Source organism: Maylandia zebra, linkage group LG10 (genome assembly GCF_041146795.1).
Source record: "Maylandia zebra isolate NMK-2024a linkage group LG10, Mzebra_GT3a, whole genome shotgun sequence".
Taxonomy (NCBI): domain Eukaryota; kingdom Metazoa; phylum Chordata; class Actinopteri; order Cichliformes; family Cichlidae; genus Maylandia; species Maylandia zebra.
The window spans coordinates 19,519,623-19,537,142 of NC_135176.1; the positions used below are offsets into that span (position 1 = coordinate 19,519,623).

The following is a 17,520-nucleotide window of genomic DNA, read 5'->3' on the forward strand; positions in this document are numbered from 1 at the left end:
TGAGCCTGATAGTTATACATAAATAATACTGGCTGTCTACAGCTGCAGTTTTTCCTCGACTGACCCATTTCTTTCTTAAGATTTTAGTCTGGCGACCTAAAGTTAGCAGACAGGCTTTAAAATCTAAGCTGACAATGTTTAGTGCTTGCCGATTTACAAGCACCAACTGCTCTCCAAGAGCCAAAATACTTTTCGGATTAAATGACGCGTATGTTACAAATAAAACCAATAGCACAAACAAGTCTCCACACAATTGGTTATTTGTGTTAAATCAATTAAAATCCTATCAAGAAAGCACTTAAACGCCTCTTCAGCACACAGACTACAAAGCTCTTACTTTGACATGCAGACTAGCCCGCTTTTTTTGACTATTAAAAGCAACAAGTGCAGCAGTTGCAGCATCCAATCAGATGCCTTTAATATCAAACGGACTGAATAATGTGCTGAAGCATCCAAACTTGCTCTTTGAGTTCTTGTTCCTCCTCCTCAAAGAAAGCACACACACGGGCAAGTTATATTTACAGAATTTTATTATGTTGCAAACAATGACATCCAGATATATTGATACACAACTTTTACTGTGCGTGTATGTGCATTTGTGAGTGTTTGTGTGTTTGTGTGTGTGTGTAAAGAGAGCAGTGAGACCACAGAAAGCAGAATGAAAACCCTGTGTGAGGGAGCCCTCAGTGGGTTAACAAGGCAGAGATAGCGAGCAAAAAAGAGGGCACTGGGCGATTTCTCCAGGGCGACGTACACACGCGCACAAACCTCAGGAAGAAAAAGGTGAGCCGGCTTATTTTCCTCTGTTAAACACACTTCTCGCTATGGGCTGTGTGTCTGTGCTCTCAGCAGCTTATGGATCATTAAGGTCCTGTGAGTGTCTACTAGAAAGCAAGTTTGTTAAAAGAGATGAAAGCGGCATGAATGAACACAGCGGGTGAGAAACTGCCTCCTCTCTCTCCTCTGACCATCAGAGCAGAGACGCTGGAGAGATTCTCCTGTCGTGACATACAAACACACACGCACACTCACACGACGTAAACACACATGTACATGTGCACTTGCACAAAAAAACAAAACTCATGAGATTCATCTAGGGAGCCGCAGCCTGCTTCAGTTTTTCATCTTCATTGTCAGCGTCGTCTCCTGGACAGGCTCCACTTTTCCCCACCTCCCTCACACTTTCTCCATCACCAACCACACAGTGACAGACCACAACAATGGAGGCATGGAGTAAAACAAAATTAAACTAAACCCCTCCAACAAAGAGGTGCTATTGGTATTCGTGCACTGTTAACCAGAACCCACCTAAACCAGCACACAGATATTTACCCTTTGACCCGACGGGAAGTCATGAGAACGGTATGCAAATTTAAATTTTTTTTGTTGAATTAACCATGCAAGGATACTTCTTATTGGTTTTTTTTTGAGTGTGTTTATGTGTCAGAGATTGCGTGACATTTATTAAGCGTACCCTACATCCAGAATAATTTACACAAAAGGACAATAGTCATCTTAATAGGGCTGGACCGATGTAGGGGAGGAGGGGGGGGGGAGAGAGGGCAGCGAGGAGAGGGGAAAGCGGCCTTGGTCTACTATGGTTTGAAGTGCAGAGGGTTGGGGGTGGGCACAAGGAAGAGGGTGCAGGACAGGGTTGGGCTTTAGGGGTGGAGGTTGGGGGTGATTGAGGCAATCTCAGCGGCACTCCCACACTTTGACTGTCTGATCGACACTGCCCGTCACCACGTAGGGAGCAGTCTTGTGGAAATCTGCAAGAGAGGGAAACATCTGCTCAGACACATTCAACAAGTTCACACATCACAGAGTGAGCATCAGCTCCAGCTCAGGTTACAGAGCTTCAAATACAGACAGCTTCATCTTTTGTCACATGTTATTTATTTTTAAAAAGTGCGTCTCACCAAGAGAGGTAACAAAGTGTTCGTGGGCACTCAAGGTCTTCATGCAGCGTTTGTTCTTGTAGTCCCAGATCCTAATGGTCTTGTCATCAGCACAGCTTACTATGAATCTTCCTCCAGGGTGAAACAATATCCCGCGCACCCAGTTGTCATGTCCCACCTGCAGACACAAGACCGATTAGCTACCACACTCCTCACTATTCACCCACTGTGCAGCGACACTGGGACTGACACTTCCGTTACTCACCAGAGTCATGAGGCAGATCCCGATGCTCACATCCCACATCTTGATCGTTTTATCTCTGGAGCCAGAGAGCAGGAAAGGCCCAGGTTTTCCACTCTTCTTATTCTATCACAAAGACAGAGATAGGACGAGGCCATTAGAAACAGTGTTTGGTTGCAGCAAAGATGACAGTGAAGTTTGGTATGTGTAAAGATTCCTTCTAAGATATGAAGAGATCATTTTTCAGCTATGACAACATGATTTAAGGCAGGATTACGCTGCTCTGTGAGTCAGTCTGAGCCTACTGAATGTTTTTGCAGAGTGCTCAAATTGTAAATGAGGGCAATAATTCTACACTATTCACTAGAATAATTATGTAGTAACTCATAAGAGAGGTTGTCTGAATCATTAATTCCTTCTTATTTACAAAACCCTGCTTTACCACACCAAAGTAAAGTGGTTTATTACAGTAACTGCGCTGCTACTGAGGCAGACACTTTCATAGAACCCAATGTACATAAACATCCTCCTGGGTCCTGCAGCTGCCATATTCACCTCTGAGCCTGTAGCTTCTAGGATGGTGGGATGAGCGCTGTCGGGGGCCCAAGCGATGCACTCTACCACATGTTCGTGTTCCCGCAACTCAGCTTTGCACTCCTTTGAGGCAACCACCCAGACGCGCACCGTCTGGTCATTGGAGCAGCTGGCAATCAACGAGCCGTCCTGATTGGGACGCACCATCCTCACCCACTCCCTATGGCCTGTAAATGTCTTCACACAGTACCTACAGAAGAAAGTACAAGGTGATCTACAGAGAGCATGTTCAACTTATCCTAAATGCATTACTACAGAGGGCTAAAACAGCATTGTTGGAATAAAGAATGAAATGTTTAAAGTTAACTTTAAATCTAGTTTAAGACCGTAAAACATGCCTCTGTCTCACTTACCCAGTGGCCACCTCCCACATCTTGATAGTCTTATCTCTGGAGGCAGATACTATATGGTCACCATTTGGCATAATAGCTACAGATGACACATTGTGATCGTGGCCTGTAGGACAAAGTCAAAAGATTAGTTGGTCTGCTCTTAATAAGGCAGATACTTCCCAAATAAGACCATCAATGTGTAAGATCTCTAAAATAAGACTACTTTTCTCCCAAAATGAATGACAAGCCTCAGGCCACAAGGCCCAGATTAAACCAGAACTTTCTGTTGTCTGTTGTGTTAACAAAATTCTCTCTCAGAAATACTCACATATTTAAATATAATTACAGTAAGATTAAAAAAAATACTGTGTAACACAAGTTACGATGGTGTAACTTAAAAGCCTTTGCAGGCGGTGTTTTGTAAATATTTCTTACCATGCATTGTTCGAATGCACTCAAAGCCCTGAAAATCCCAAAGTTTGATGCTCATATCAGCTGAACATGAAGCCAGAAGTTTTCCTGACTGGTCAAAGGAGATGTCCTGCACAGAGTCTGTGTGGCCTTTGAGGGTTCGCTCAAAGTCCCCTGCTTCATAGTCCCACACCTAAAATTACAGATGCAGGCAGTGAGGAACGCCAGTCCACAATGATCAAGAAGAACTTAATATCGAACCTAAAAACACATGCACACAAAAGTGCATGTGTATTTAATCAAAAGTGATTAAATTGGTCATTATTGGACAGAATCATGACACAGGGTTGGGTTACAAAATGTAACAAAAATACTAAAAACAGAAAACATTTCAGCCTAATTAAAAAGTATGCAATTTACTACCACAGTGTCAGTTAAATTCATTAAAACAAGAATGAACTTTGACGTTGGAAAGAAAAAGATTTGCACATTTCCCAGTGCTGTGCTCTGGGAGTGCTCCCTCTGACAACACAAGCATCACCCCATCTCCACATAGATGAGCAGTGACAAAGCAGAAAAAAATAAAACAGCGAAGGAGGGAGGAGGATGAAGGGAGGAGGGTGGAGGGGGAAGTGTGCTGAAGCCGAAACGCAGAGGATAAAAAGGGAGAGCAGCCTCAGATCTGCAGTACGGCTTTGATCTAAAGGGTCAGAGCTGCAGAGGATTCGCTGTGCTGCAACAGTCTCCCTGATTTTGCTCATGAAATGCTGCTCAACACAGACACCACTGATTTGAAATTCCTCAGAGAGACATTTTCAAAAGAGTATAACTGACTTCAGATAAGGCATTTCAAAGATGTGAACAAAATGTGATGTGAACAAGAAGGGAAAAAAAAGACAGCAGCAACTTATGACAGACAAATGAATGCATAATGTATCAGAGTGACAGGTAGGACAGGTTCCAGCCCCTCAGTGACCTTGAATTAAATAAGCAGAAGAAGATGGACAAATGTGTGAATGGGCGATACAGCTGTTAATTCTCCACTTTGATATGGTGAAAAAGGAGACGTTCTATTTTTCAGTATGGAAACTACACCTTCACACTGCCCATATCTACAATGTAAAGGCTCTCCTCTAAACTTGTTTTCTCAAACTGTGATAGAAATGTAAGGATTTAACTAACCATAAAATGAATGAACTGCATGCAGGATTTGTAAGCAAGGTTCAAATGCAACTGACTGTATTTACTAATATTTTAACAGTATGCAAATGTTGTCTGGCAATACAGATGCAAACCTTAATGGTAGCATCCTCAGAAGCTGTGACCATGACCGAAAACACGGGGTGGAATATAACACGCGTGACCGGAGCACGGTGCCCACTCAAGGCGTATCTCTCTGGGGGGCGAGGGATCCACTCCTTGGGGTCGCGCTTCTGGCCCACAGACCCTCCGTGTGTCATCTCCTCTTTAGCCTCATTCAATTTTGACTCCAATTCCATCACCTGAAGTAAAGCAAGGAAAAGCAACAGGTTAAGAAATCCAGTGAGACAACACTTATCCCAATAAACAAAAAAAAGTTTTCAAATTCATTAATGCAAATAAAACTCGCTTTACCTATAGCTTCTTTGTACAGGGGGCCATGGCTAAACGCAGTTATCACTTTACATATTGCATTGTGCTTGCAAGTTTATTCCGCCATGTTAAAAATGTACAGCTAATCTCAAACGTGTTTTCATTTGTTACCTTCTTCTGTAATCTGATAACCGAGGTCCACTTCTTTTCCAACAGCCCTGCATACTTCTTATCTACTTCTTCATTCTGTGAACCAAGTAAAAGACAACAAATGTTCCCCCTCATTAAAATTACATGTGCAACTTTTTGGTCATTTCTGTGCATCAACCTCGTCATACCATATCTAACTCTGCCTCTTTCTTGAAAGTGGAATACGCCTCCTCGTAGCCATTGGAACGAAGATAGTCAGCTATGGCCCGGTTTCTGACGAAAAAAAAAAATAAAAAAATAAAAAAATTACAACACCACAGTCATTTTTTTTTTGTTTTGTTTAAAGGTTTCATCTCAAGATTTAACCAACTCTTTGGAAATGCAGTTTCTGTGAAACCACTAGAGTCCAAAGCAAATTTCTGCGAGAGGAAAATTAAGTATATTGTATCATATATCACTAACATTTCTAATCTTACGTGACAAACATGAACTGAGGGCAGTTGTGCCAAATCAAACACATGTCAATAAAGTCAAGGTGATGTCGACATTTATTAAGTAGCAAGTCTACCCCAACCGAAATTCTGGTTCTTGAAAGAGGGCAGAGTGCACCCCGTCTTATGATGGGGGCTTTGGGATTCAAGTTTCACAGTTCCCCTCCCCTTAAAAGTCGGGCAGTTTGAGCAAGTGTCAGAGGAAATTCTAACCCTTCATTGAAGAAAACAAAACGTAAGGACCCGATCACTGGGAAACTGTGTTTTGTGCTGCTATGGAAACCAAAGACTTGGCACAGAAAGAGTCCTGAACACCAAGTGTGGATGACACGAAGCCCACAACCCACAAGCACATGGAAACGCATAGCGAGCATGCAAATACACACATACAGAGTTATATAAATGATTGTAAGGGCTCTTTTATAAGATGAGGGGTGAATATTTCATGAGTAAGTGAGCTAAATTTAGGCTGCAGCTTTGGGGCTACTTCGAATGTCTGATAAATCCTGTCTGCTATTGCTTTTCAACAGGATTTCCACTGATTTCTTCGTTTCGGGGGTTTTCAGACCTTTATTGCAACAAGACAGCAAAGAGAAGACAGAAAAGCTGGGAGAAAGACCAGTGGGGGACAGAAAACAAACAAACAACAACAAAAAAAAAAAAACCAACAACAACAACAAAACAAACCCCCTGCACAGTAAGTACTCTTGGGCCAGATTCAAACCTGAGCCTCTGTGTTGGTGTTATGGTATATGGGTCGCCCACTTAACTTAATAAGCATAGGGGTTTTTCAGGTTTTTCATGAGTTAAACCAGCCATGATCAAACCTGTTTTTTTTGTTGTTTTTTTTCCCAACGTTCTACATTTTGAAGTCCAATGGTGAGTTAAACTCCTAAAACATGTTTAAAAATATACTTTTTGTATTGTCTGGACTGTGAGATCAGCCAGTCATTCACCACGGAAGAAGGCTGCCCACATTAAACAGCCATCACTTTGTTAAGTTCCTCCTCCTGGCACACCCCACTCATTTATTTGCTCCTGTCATGCGGGGTTATGAAATATTCACCAAGCAGCTAACAAGTGAAGCACCATAAAGCTCACATCTCTTTACACTTCCTACAATACGTTCTTGTAAGGCAGCGTTTTGTATCAGGACTAGAAAATACAAAATTTACAAAAAGAAAAAAGAAAAAAAAGGCTCATTTATAGAAAGTGCCCCCCTCCCTCTCCTCAAGTCCTGTCAGTTTACATGTCCATTCTTGTTTGTATGTTTAAGAAGGCTGCATTCCCACACATTTACATCAGGGCACTCACAGTTCATCTCTTTGTCTCTGTGACAGCACCATGGTGGCTGCTGTTCACTCCCTCTCAGGGAGGTGAGGATGAGGTGATGTGGGAGGGGAGGGGGAAGTCTGGCTCGTAAGTGTCTGGTGGTGAGGTGCCCGATCCCTCAGAACTTTCTCCTCCAGGGGTGCAAAGGTGGGGAAAGTAAAGGTGCCGGGCAGAGCAAGATGATCTGGAGATACTGCCGTCACCCAAATGTCAGAATCAGGTTCCACGAGTTCTCCCAAAGGTCCAAATCTGTCTCACTGAACAGATGAGCCCATCACCTGATGAACAGAGGAGAGGGTGAAGAGCAGTGGATTAAACATACATATATGCAGTATTCAGACATACAGAAACATGGGACACATGAATTACAATCTAGAAGAATTCTCCAACAGTAAAGTCAGTGGTAAAAGAATATGAAACTTTTCAACACCACATTTTGGAGACAACAAACTTTCCAGTATTTTTTTTAAAGCAGATTTTATTTGTGATTCCAGAATAGGAATGTGAGCAGCTAGATGTTGAAATCCTGCTGTTTGTAGTGGTGCAACGGATCAAAAGTCTCACGGTTCGGATCGGATCAGATCACGTTTTTTTTCATCACAGATTGGATGCCTCCACTCTGCCTCCTGACATCTGACCCACGTTAACACATGGACTGAACAGACACACACCCACAATGGACAACTGTACCCTCAAACACACAATAATAACATGGACTGAACCACCACTCACAACCACTAGCACTTTATATAGCCTCTGTAGAAATTATCCACATATCTCACTTATCTTAACTGCACTACTGTATAGCTCTGTGTAAATAATCATTCTGTACATTCGATAATTTTTAATCCTACAACTGTTTACAACTTGCATAGTTCCCATTTCTGTATAGCTGTATATCTCAGATTTCTGTAAAGTTATTTATTTCATATTCTGTATAGTTTTTCATATTTATATCCTGTTCATAGCTTGTACTCACTACAGCCTGTACATACTTATAGTTATAGAATATTCACAACATACTTCATACCGTGTACATTATAACATACCATAATAGACCCATTTCTGTAATATACTCACATATCTATATTATTGCTAATATATATTGTAATATATCTATATCACTAAAGCACTTCTGGATGGATGCAAACTGCATTTCGTTGCCCTGTACCTGTGCATGTGTAATGACAATAAAGTTTAATTCTATTCTATTCTATCAATTTTCGAATCAGCGAAAAAAAAAAAAAAAAAAAAAAAAAAAAAGACAACAAAAATTTAAGTCGCCATTTACTTATTTAAGTACTTTTTGCCTATTAAAAAACATTCAACTCAAGACTCATTCCTCGCTGTGATTTAATGAGCGGTCAAGTAACTTTAAACTTTTCCTGCTCATACATGCTTGGAGCGATCTTGTCACTGAAGTGGACGCGCGACGGGATATCATAGCGTGGCTCAAGCACGTTCATCATAGTTTAAACTAGTGCTGTCAGTGTAAGTCTCGTTAAGATGACGTTAATGCCATAACTGCATTAACGTGTTAACTAGTTACCGCGGATCGCCCCGTGCGTGGGGCTGCACGGCGTCAATGCGTCAACTAGCGCATTGACTAGTTTAAACCCCCTGTTTTGCACAACAGAATACGGCCTCCCGTCTGCAGCTAAACACCCCAATAGCTTTTGTAATAGCTTTAGCCCGGTCGGACTGGGCAGCAAAGGACTGCTTAAATACCGCAAACTCCTCTGCTCCTCCACTTGGACCGCTAGCGCTGACCATAGCTATCGCTTGACAGACTGATCACGTGCACCATACACATACTTTTTTCTTCTTTTTCGAATCTTCGGATCACGTGCGTGCTGAACTGTGGAGTGGGATCGGTTCGGATTACGGATCAACCATGATCCGTTGCACCACTACTGGTTTGTTAATCAAATTACTCTAATTTTTCCTGTTATTAAGATGTTCCGATGGCACTGTTCCCTCTCTGTGATGGGGAGTTGAAAACAACAACAACAAAAAAGATAGCTTATAGGTGATAACTGTGTTAATGAATGCTGTTCTGCAGTATTCTGATGTAGAACATGACTGATTGATTATACAAAGCAATGTGTTCTGCACATGCGCGTGGACGTTGACCTACAAAGGTGGAACGCACACACAGTAACAAATGCAATTTGACTTTTACAGAATGCTAATCTTAAAGGTAGGGCTGCTCGATTATGGCAAAAATGATGATCACGATTATTTTCACTGAAATTGAGATCGCGATTATTTGACGATATTTATTTAACCCTTTAAGACCTACTATAGAACCAAGTCCGCCAGAGCTCATATTATTTTTTTTACATGTTATAGTGCCGTTTGTGGGAGCATTTCAATTTGCTATGCAACTGTTATAGCCCATATTTTAATAATATGTATGCATTAAGTCCATAGTAACTACATTAATTGCAAAAAAGTGCAATAAACTACAAAAAAAAATTGAAAATCGTTTTTGTTTTTTTACATGTATTTCTACTTGGAGAAATTTAAGAGGTTTATCCCTCAAAACTTTAAATACAAAAAAGTTGCAAAAAATAGTTTACAACAACAGGAAATTTATTTTGAGTGTATTCATAGTTTTATTTTGGAGATACACCAATTTTTATATACTGCAGGAAAAACGAAAAAACAATCCTATGATGCAAATTTGCAAAGAAAACAGCATGTGCATCAAAATAAACTATTTCCAGCAGTGCAATTTGAGTTCTAAGCATCCCAGCAACTATTCAGAAAGGTCAAACATGACCAGTATAGGCTTTTAAGGCCTACAAGTAAAAAACTACAATTTCCGCGAAAATGACGTCACTTCCGGTTTCGGCCAGGAAATGGCGGACATACAGTTCGCGCTGACGTCTGTTTCACTGTGGGAAGTGTTACGAACAGCTGATAGGAACGGCAAAGCGTGTTTCTGGAATATTGTGTTTTTGTTCCTGCAAGAGCTTTTTATGCAGTTTTTGCAAAGCTTTATGTGGAAGGAAACTGCGACCGAGGACAAGCTGATGGCATCAGATGTAAGTACAACTCCTCTGGTTTCATATGCAAAACAAATTATTGCGCTAGCTTACACGGTTCCGGTTCTACAGGGATTTAAAAATAGTTACACAACACGGAGCGTGCTGCTCTGACCGGCTTTAAAGGGTTAACAATGACTTTAAAAAATAATATAAAATAGTGTGCAACACCACTGAAGTTTTTTTACCTCTCTTTTCAACCAGCGGCAGTCACTCTCCTCTCCAAATAACTTCTGCTTAGCTTTCCGGGCTTCCCTCGGGTCCTCTTAATCAGCGGTCTCCAACCTTTTTTGCGCCCGACAATATTTTCACAGACCAGCCTTTAAGGTGTCGCGGATAAATGAGGGAGGGGCTAATAATCGGCTCAGTCATTTTTAATGATCGTTGAAAGCCCAGATCGTAATCGTGATTAAAATTCGATTAATTGAGCAGCCCTACTTAAAGGCGCAATTTAGTACAGTGGAACCCCGACTTACGAAATTAATCTGTTCCCGAGGGTCTTTCGTAACTCGAAAATCTTTGTAAGTCGAAGCACCCATTGCGCGTTTTGAGTGAGGCGATGCTGAACGATAGGCTATAGGCTAATTGCTAACTAGAACAACGTCGTTCAAGTGGAACCGCGAAGCGCAAGTACGGAAGCCAAGGGGTTGTCACATGATTTGGAAGGCATTGTAGGCTCAGCCAATCAGAGCCAGCAGATTTCATTACTCGGGCATTTTGCCGTAACATGGGCAGAAATACTGTCGTTCAGTGCCTTCGTAACTTGAATTTTTCGTGAAACGGGGTATTCGTAAGTCGGGGTTCCACTGTATAACTTTTTTCCTTTTGGACCACTTGATTTACTAGTCTTTTAAACAACTGGTTCAATGCATGCAGTTTTTATGTCCCGATAACCACAGAAATGATTTTTGGTATTCATTTATCTTTATTTTACATGGAAGTCCCACTGAAATCAAATCTCTTTGACATGACCAAGGTAACAGCCATACAAACTCAAAATACAATAAAATCAAATATAATGTAAAATGCGAGAGAGTATAGGATATACTATATACACTGGTGTGCACATAAGTGGTCCACAGGTGCGCATGGATTAACCCCAGACACTGACAGAGGACCATAAGAGCATGTTGCCCTTGTTTATGTCACAGTCTGCTGCATTGTTCTCGTCTACTTCACCCTTTAGACCGCCTTAAGATAAATGAAAACTGCAAGGTGCCTCACTGGAAACTGTTCATAATAATATTTATATTTTACAGATGAGCATCTGCTTAAAACGGAAGCATTCAACCACTGCAAACATTTAGCCTGTAATATCCTAGAAGGAGCTCCTCTCTCCTGCCTGCAAACATGATGACTGACTGAGATGACAGGACAGAGCAAATGATTTTAGCTGATCTCATCTCTCACCATGGTGTAAAAACAGCGATTTGACCAAACATACCATGCTCCATCTATTACAGAACCAAGACAATCTCTGTTACTTCTGCACCTGCCCGACACTTCTGAACATCACCATTAAGGAGAAAATACTTTAAAAGAACACACAGGCAAAAGTTATTGCAAATAAATAATAATTGAAGAACGGTATAAAATTCACAAACACCTTTTTAAATCTTCTAAGTTATTACACTGAGAGGCAAATGTGTTTAGTTACAAGGTTAGGACAAAAGGAACTCATGCGGGGGCGATTTGTTTGCAACCTTCCATTCTCTTAAATTAAATTTTTTTTTTTTTTAAATAAAATAAAATACAAAAATTCTTTTAATGAGTTTTCTACACAAAGATATAAACAAATAAAAAAGGAAAACCATACACACTTATTAGTAGGGGTGCAACGATACACAAAATTCACGGTTCGGTTCGATACTTTGGTGTCACGGTTCGATATTTTTTCGATACAAAAAAATGTTCATGCCTTTTTAATTTGTCATTTATTAAAATTATAAATATATATTTTAACTCAAAAGTACAGTTTTTAAATTTAACCCTAACCCTTGTGCGTGTTTTTTATTTTGACAGCGAATGCGCACCTGCGGACCACTTTTGTGCAGCCCTGGTTATTTAGCTCGTCATATTGCAGCCACAGAAATTCTTTTGTCCATGAAACCATAAAGCTGCACTTTCTTTTTGCCTTATAGTCTGATTTGTCATAACTTCTCCGTTTTGTGGTAAGCTTTTCTTTGGCTGTCACTTCTTCACCCTGACCTGTCTTGTTTGGCTCAGCAGAACTGAAATGCTTTTACACACTCACTCACATAAGCTCAGCGATTCTCTGCGCGATCAACCTCTCACATGTTTAAGCTTGCTGCGGGAGATTTCACTTGTCATGTTTGCATAGTAAGCTAACGATTAATAAGACGATGTCAGAGGAATTGGTGCGCAAATTATCATCACTCACAGATCAGTGCTGTCGCTCTCTATACACAGTTCGCACGATTGCAAAGTGAAAGCAAAAAAACAAGCGCAAATTCAAATGCGATTTCAATATGTCACATATTGACAGTGGCTCACCGATGCCAATGACATAATTACCCAGCTACATTTCTGAAAGAATGCAAAAGCATTGACATATATTTTTCCTTCCTACAATAGCCCGACGGGCAGGGTAGCCCGACTGAAAAAAAAAAAAATCGCTAGCCCCAGGACGTCAGGCTAGCGATATTGCAAGCCCTGTATCTGATTGAGAAATCATGCATCTTTGGAAAAGAGAGTTTATTACAGAGAAATGTCTCTTTCCAAAATAAAAGCTATACTATCCGCTTCTTCTGGGCTATATTCTCAGCAGCATAAGGAGAATCATGTGCTAACAGCTGTCTAAATGACTCGGCTAAAGTTAGTAGCATGCTTGTTGTTTTTGTCTTTGCACTAGGATGATGTAAATGTGCAGTCATATTCGTTGTGTTCCCACTAGTGCTTTCAGGTTAATCTCGTTGAAATGACTTTAACACCACAACACGGCAAATCTCCGTTAACGAGCTACCGCCGATCGCCCCGTGCATGGGGCTAGACGGCCAACACGTTAACGAGCTAACTGCGCTAACACACTAGTTCCCACCCATGTAATTGAGCATTGCATGGCACATCCAACATACTGTTTTACTTTAGTCCATGACTCGCTTACCTTCAGGGTCATACGTCACATGAAAACCAAAATAATTCCAAACGCCAGATCTGAATGAGGGTGGGGGAGGTGCCCTGCGCTCTTCCTTCTGACTATGCTGTCTGTGTTGAGCGCTCAGTGGATCTGCGCTCGACAGTGCAGCCTAGGCAGAGTAGTCGAACGCAGATTCACTGAGCGCTCAACACAGACAGCATCGTCAGAAGGAAAGTTGATAAAATAAATTACAAATGTTGTATTGTTCGATACATATGCGTACCGAACCGAAAGCACTGTATCGAACGGTTCAATATCGATACGAATATCGTTGCACCCCTACTTATTAGTGTATGAACATAACTGCTTATTTTCTAGTTAGAAACCGGGTGTTGTATCATTTGTAAACATTCACATAATCATTAAGCTATTAGAAACATGTTTATGCAACATTTGTTTATGCAACATTTTTTTAAGACACACCTCTATTTCTACCACTAACTAGCCTCTACGTGTGAATTCATGAAGTTTATGAATGCAGCTTGCTAACCAACTTCAGTAGCACTGGATAATAACTTCATAGTCTCATTCAAATATGTCAACTTATGGCTTGAAGAAACCAGGTGGCTGAAAAAGCACCAACACTGAAGCTTCAAAATGTGTAGTCCAAACTCAGTGGGTGGATACGACCATCTTTTATACCATCTATTATTCTCCCTCACTTTTCCCAAGATCTGGTTCGAGGTATAACAGAATGACCAATGGGTAACTTCATGGTCGCGGGTCCATTTTTTCATACTGTCTGATACACAGAAGTAGCTAGAGAACAATTCAAAGAACCAACCCAATAATTAGTTAAGTGCATTTATGCAATCCTATAATCACAGGATTTAAGATTTTGATTTTTCATGGCTGAGCTTACAATAACAAGGGGGAAAGACAGCGTCCCTTTTCTTCTGTCTTCAAAACACACAGTTCCTACAGTGCAGGATTCTTTTTTTTTTTTTTTTTTTTTTTTTTTTTACAATTATAGAAAGAAGGAACCTTTGAAAAGAAAAGTCAAATTAAACAACCTTGTGATTGTCCATAGGTGTGCAGCCATGGGTCACAGCAGCCAGCAACTGACTGTGGAAGATTTAAAGAATATCTGAGAAATGACACTTCTATATTCTAGATACTTGGTGATTTCTGCAAGCAATTGATTGTGCATTTACATAAAAAGAATATAATCATACTATGATATTGCCCAATGTGATTTAATTGCTCTAAACCTTTATTATTAAACCAATGCCAACGTCTTTAGATGGACAAACAAGCCAACGTGGTGTCATCGGCACATTATCCATGAGGCGATCAGTAGAGTGTACACAGCATACCGAACACTTTCAATTTAGCAGTCAGTGAAAAGGACAGAGATGTCCTCCCATCTTGCTCCCGATGCTCATCGTTATCCACAAAGCTCTTCACGCCTCTCACCAAGAGCTACAAATGTACCCATGAAATACTCTCAAACCGTGAAGGTGAAAGATGACTAAGCCCCCATTAAGACTACAATAACAGGCAGTGATGTCAGCTACGCCTCAGCTCCTCCCGACTCAAATACGCGTTATGTTCAGTTTAACAAGCAACATGCACAGGTGACCCAGACCTTACCGCACTTGTCAAATAATCGCACCGCTATCTAAGCGGTGTAGAAATTCATTACTAATTGTAATGATGCAATCATGAGAATAATTTCACTGAACCTGCTAGGCACTCCTACATTCCCTATCTTCTTATCAACCAAACTACTTTACAATGATAAGGCAAGATTTTACACAGGCTCAAAATAGGACTTTGCAGAAGGAGACTACATACGTGAGCAAGACTAGTCCACATACAGTTAAGGCCAACGTCTCAGCTGCCCTACTTAAAAGACGTCTATGCATTTCCCTGTTATTTCTCGTCACTTCACACACCAAAATCTATTCTATTTTACAACCAAGTAAATTAATCACCATTTACAAAAAAATTATAACAATGAATGTCTGAAGGTTCTCAGTCATCCAGGTCATCGTAGTCAAAGGAGCTTGACAATGAATAATAAAACTCTAAATTCTCTATCCTGGGTAGTTTTGTGTTGGAAGACAACCAAAGCCTCCTTTTTTCAACTTCAAAGTATAGACAGAGGGAAAAAAAAAAAAAAAAAAAAAAAAACTCTGCACATTATAAAACAGGAAAATAAAATACACTGGATAAGCTGAATCAAAAGCATGACCCTAAAAACTGACTTGGCATGGTTTGTAGACAATTTAAACCATCACATTTTTTTCATTTGTTTGTTTGAAATTTGTTTAAAATAAAGACTTCCAGAAAGGTTTGGGTTCTTCACTTAAGCTATTAGTTATACACCATAATAAAAGAGCCTACAGGCAGAGATTAGAAACAGAACTAATCATGCCTTTTTAACTCCTTGATAAAATGTACAGCCTGTGGGTACACGTGTCTCGACTGAGTTTATGACTAGACAGAGGGGCATATGTTGTTTTGTTATTTAGATAAGACATAATTTCACAATGTTTACATGCAGACCCAATGAAACAAAAAGGTGACAAAAACCAACCAAACCCATTAGTATTTGCTCTGTTCGTGTCAAACTGCTGAGCAATGCCCCTCCTTATGGATGACCTTCAGGCCAAACAAGTCCCTTCTTGCACAGACTAAAGCATATAGCAATGTTTGCTTACTAACCAAACATCATGACAAAGCAATCTGTTTTATTCCACTTGCAAGCCCTGATACTTAAGATTTCCTTAATTATGTCATTTAAGTTTATTCTATTAGTCTAGAACTTCAGCTTAAAAGTTATTCTCACGACCAAAGTGCTGCCAACAGTCACAGCCCATGACATAAAAAATCCAAACTATTTAACAATCTTAAAAATGGTACCAAAAATACCCAAACAACTACAACAAAAACCTGCATATTAATAGATGCAGGCATCTCAAACATATTATAAACAAATCAGAAATGCATGCATAAATGTAGCACTGAATTGAACCTTTACCTTAGTATATAAAATATAATTTCACGCTATAAGATGGACAGTCTAATGAACAAGCACTGGCCTTCGCGTTCCGTGTTATGCAATAGCAACTGGTAGACAAATCAATAATGATTCAATTAGCAAAATTGGGCTTAGAAGACAGTTTTGTGCACAGCAATTTAAATCTGCATAGTATTTTTCCATCAGACTCCACTCTGAATGTAATTCCTAAAATGCAGGTTTAAATATGGAGGAAAACTACCAAATGTCCCAAGACTGCTTCATGTATTACAAATCATAGACGAGTTTTAAAATCTGGATAGGGTGACGTCTTTCTAAGCCTCTGTGGCCACAAGGGCAAAGTTGCAGTACAGCCTCAGCAACGCCCTTTCCAGCTAGCGTTAGCTTAGCACGACAAGTGCACCAAGTCCGCTAATAACCACACGCTGGATTCCTGGATCACCACACCGTCAACATAACAAAATATACAAAGGGCGTCTGTCCACACCAACGAAGAGCTAAAACATCCAGCCGCTTGTTTGACAAAAAATAACTGCTACCCGATATATGTGAAGGCGGAGAGGGTATGAGCCCCAAGTTTGGGATGTTATTGCCAATATTCCCAATACGAGACAACACAAAAGGCTTCAACTTTCAGAATTCAGAACCTTAATTTAGGCGTTTTCCAGCCGCATCAGATCCTTTGCAGCTGACCGTGAGAAATATGACAGCACCCAGGTTAGCTTAGCCGGCTAGCACACCACGTTAGCTCATCCGAACTTCCATAAATAGGCGTAGCTAACGTTAGCTCGATCTACAGGGAGGGTTCACAACAAGCGCCCAGATGCAAGTCATGCATAGTCCGAGAGTCGCGACACTTGCTTTTAAAAATCCCAGTCACACTCGGGGGCGTTGAATAACCTCACCGTGAGACTGTCTCAACGTTCAACCTCCGAGTCGATGATCTTATGCGGGCGAACTTTTGCCACTTAGCTTAGCTCTCGGCCTCTCCGCCATTTTGAGGTTGGAACGGGAAAGCGCAGACACTGCAGGCAATTCGTCGTCAAAATAACAAGTCTCACTAAGTGCCAAAACAAAAATACACATTTGTTACAACTAATAACTTACCATAAGGCAAATCTCATTCTCATATCTTCTTTCCTGGCCCGAGCATGCGACGGAATACCCTGGTTTTGATGTGATAATGGGACTTTTCGCATCACCCGGCACGGACGGCCAGATTTTTCTCCTCTTGGTACCACCGCATTCGCCCGACCCAGCTAACGGTCGCGGTTGGATATCGGGAGCGCGCACGTTCACATGAATG

General features: G+C 40.7%; 1 protein-coding gene across 2 annotated transcripts; it reads right to left on the reverse strand.

Annotated features, from left to right (window-relative positions):
• Positions 1-512: 512 nt before the first annotated feature.
• Positions 513-17,512, reverse strand: LOC101473999 (lissencephaly-1 homolog A). Of its 2 annotated transcripts, none has more exons than XM_024803935.2 (11): positions 17,322-17,512; positions 7,004-7,299; positions 5,387-5,471; positions 5,220-5,294; positions 4,772-4,978; positions 3,501-3,669; positions 3,087-3,189; positions 2,695-2,923; positions 2,164-2,265; positions 1,920-2,076; positions 513-1,769 (listed from the first exon to the last, which is right to left on the reverse strand). In XM_024803935.2, exons 2-11 carry the CDS (start codon positions 7,033-7,035, stop codon positions 1,696-1,698), a joined length of 1,233 nt encoding a protein of 410 aa, XP_024659703.1. In that variant the 5' UTR covers positions 7,036-7,299; positions 17,322-17,512; the 3' UTR covers positions 513-1,695. The 2 variants fall into 2 exon arrangements, with proteins under 2 accessions (XP_024659703.1, XP_024659704.1); XM_024803936.2 differs by lacking the exon at positions 17,322-17,512 and adding an exon at positions 17,120-17,225.
• Positions 17,513-17,520: the final 8 nt, after the last annotated feature.

Bases quoted from the DNA above. Each gene is read 5' to 3' on its own strand.
- LOC101473999 (XM_024803935.2), bottom strand. From the start codon at position 7,035: ATGGTGCTGTCACAGAGACAAAGAGATGAACT. The intron at 2,266-2,694 runs GTGAATATGGCA...TCTTTGTGATAG, and splicing joins TAGAAGCTACAGGCTCAGAG to AATAAGAAGAGTGGAAAACC. The intron at 2,077-2,163 runs GTGAGTAACGGA...TTGTGTCTGCAG, and splicing joins GGATCTGCCTCATGACTCTG to GTGGGACATGACAACTGGGT.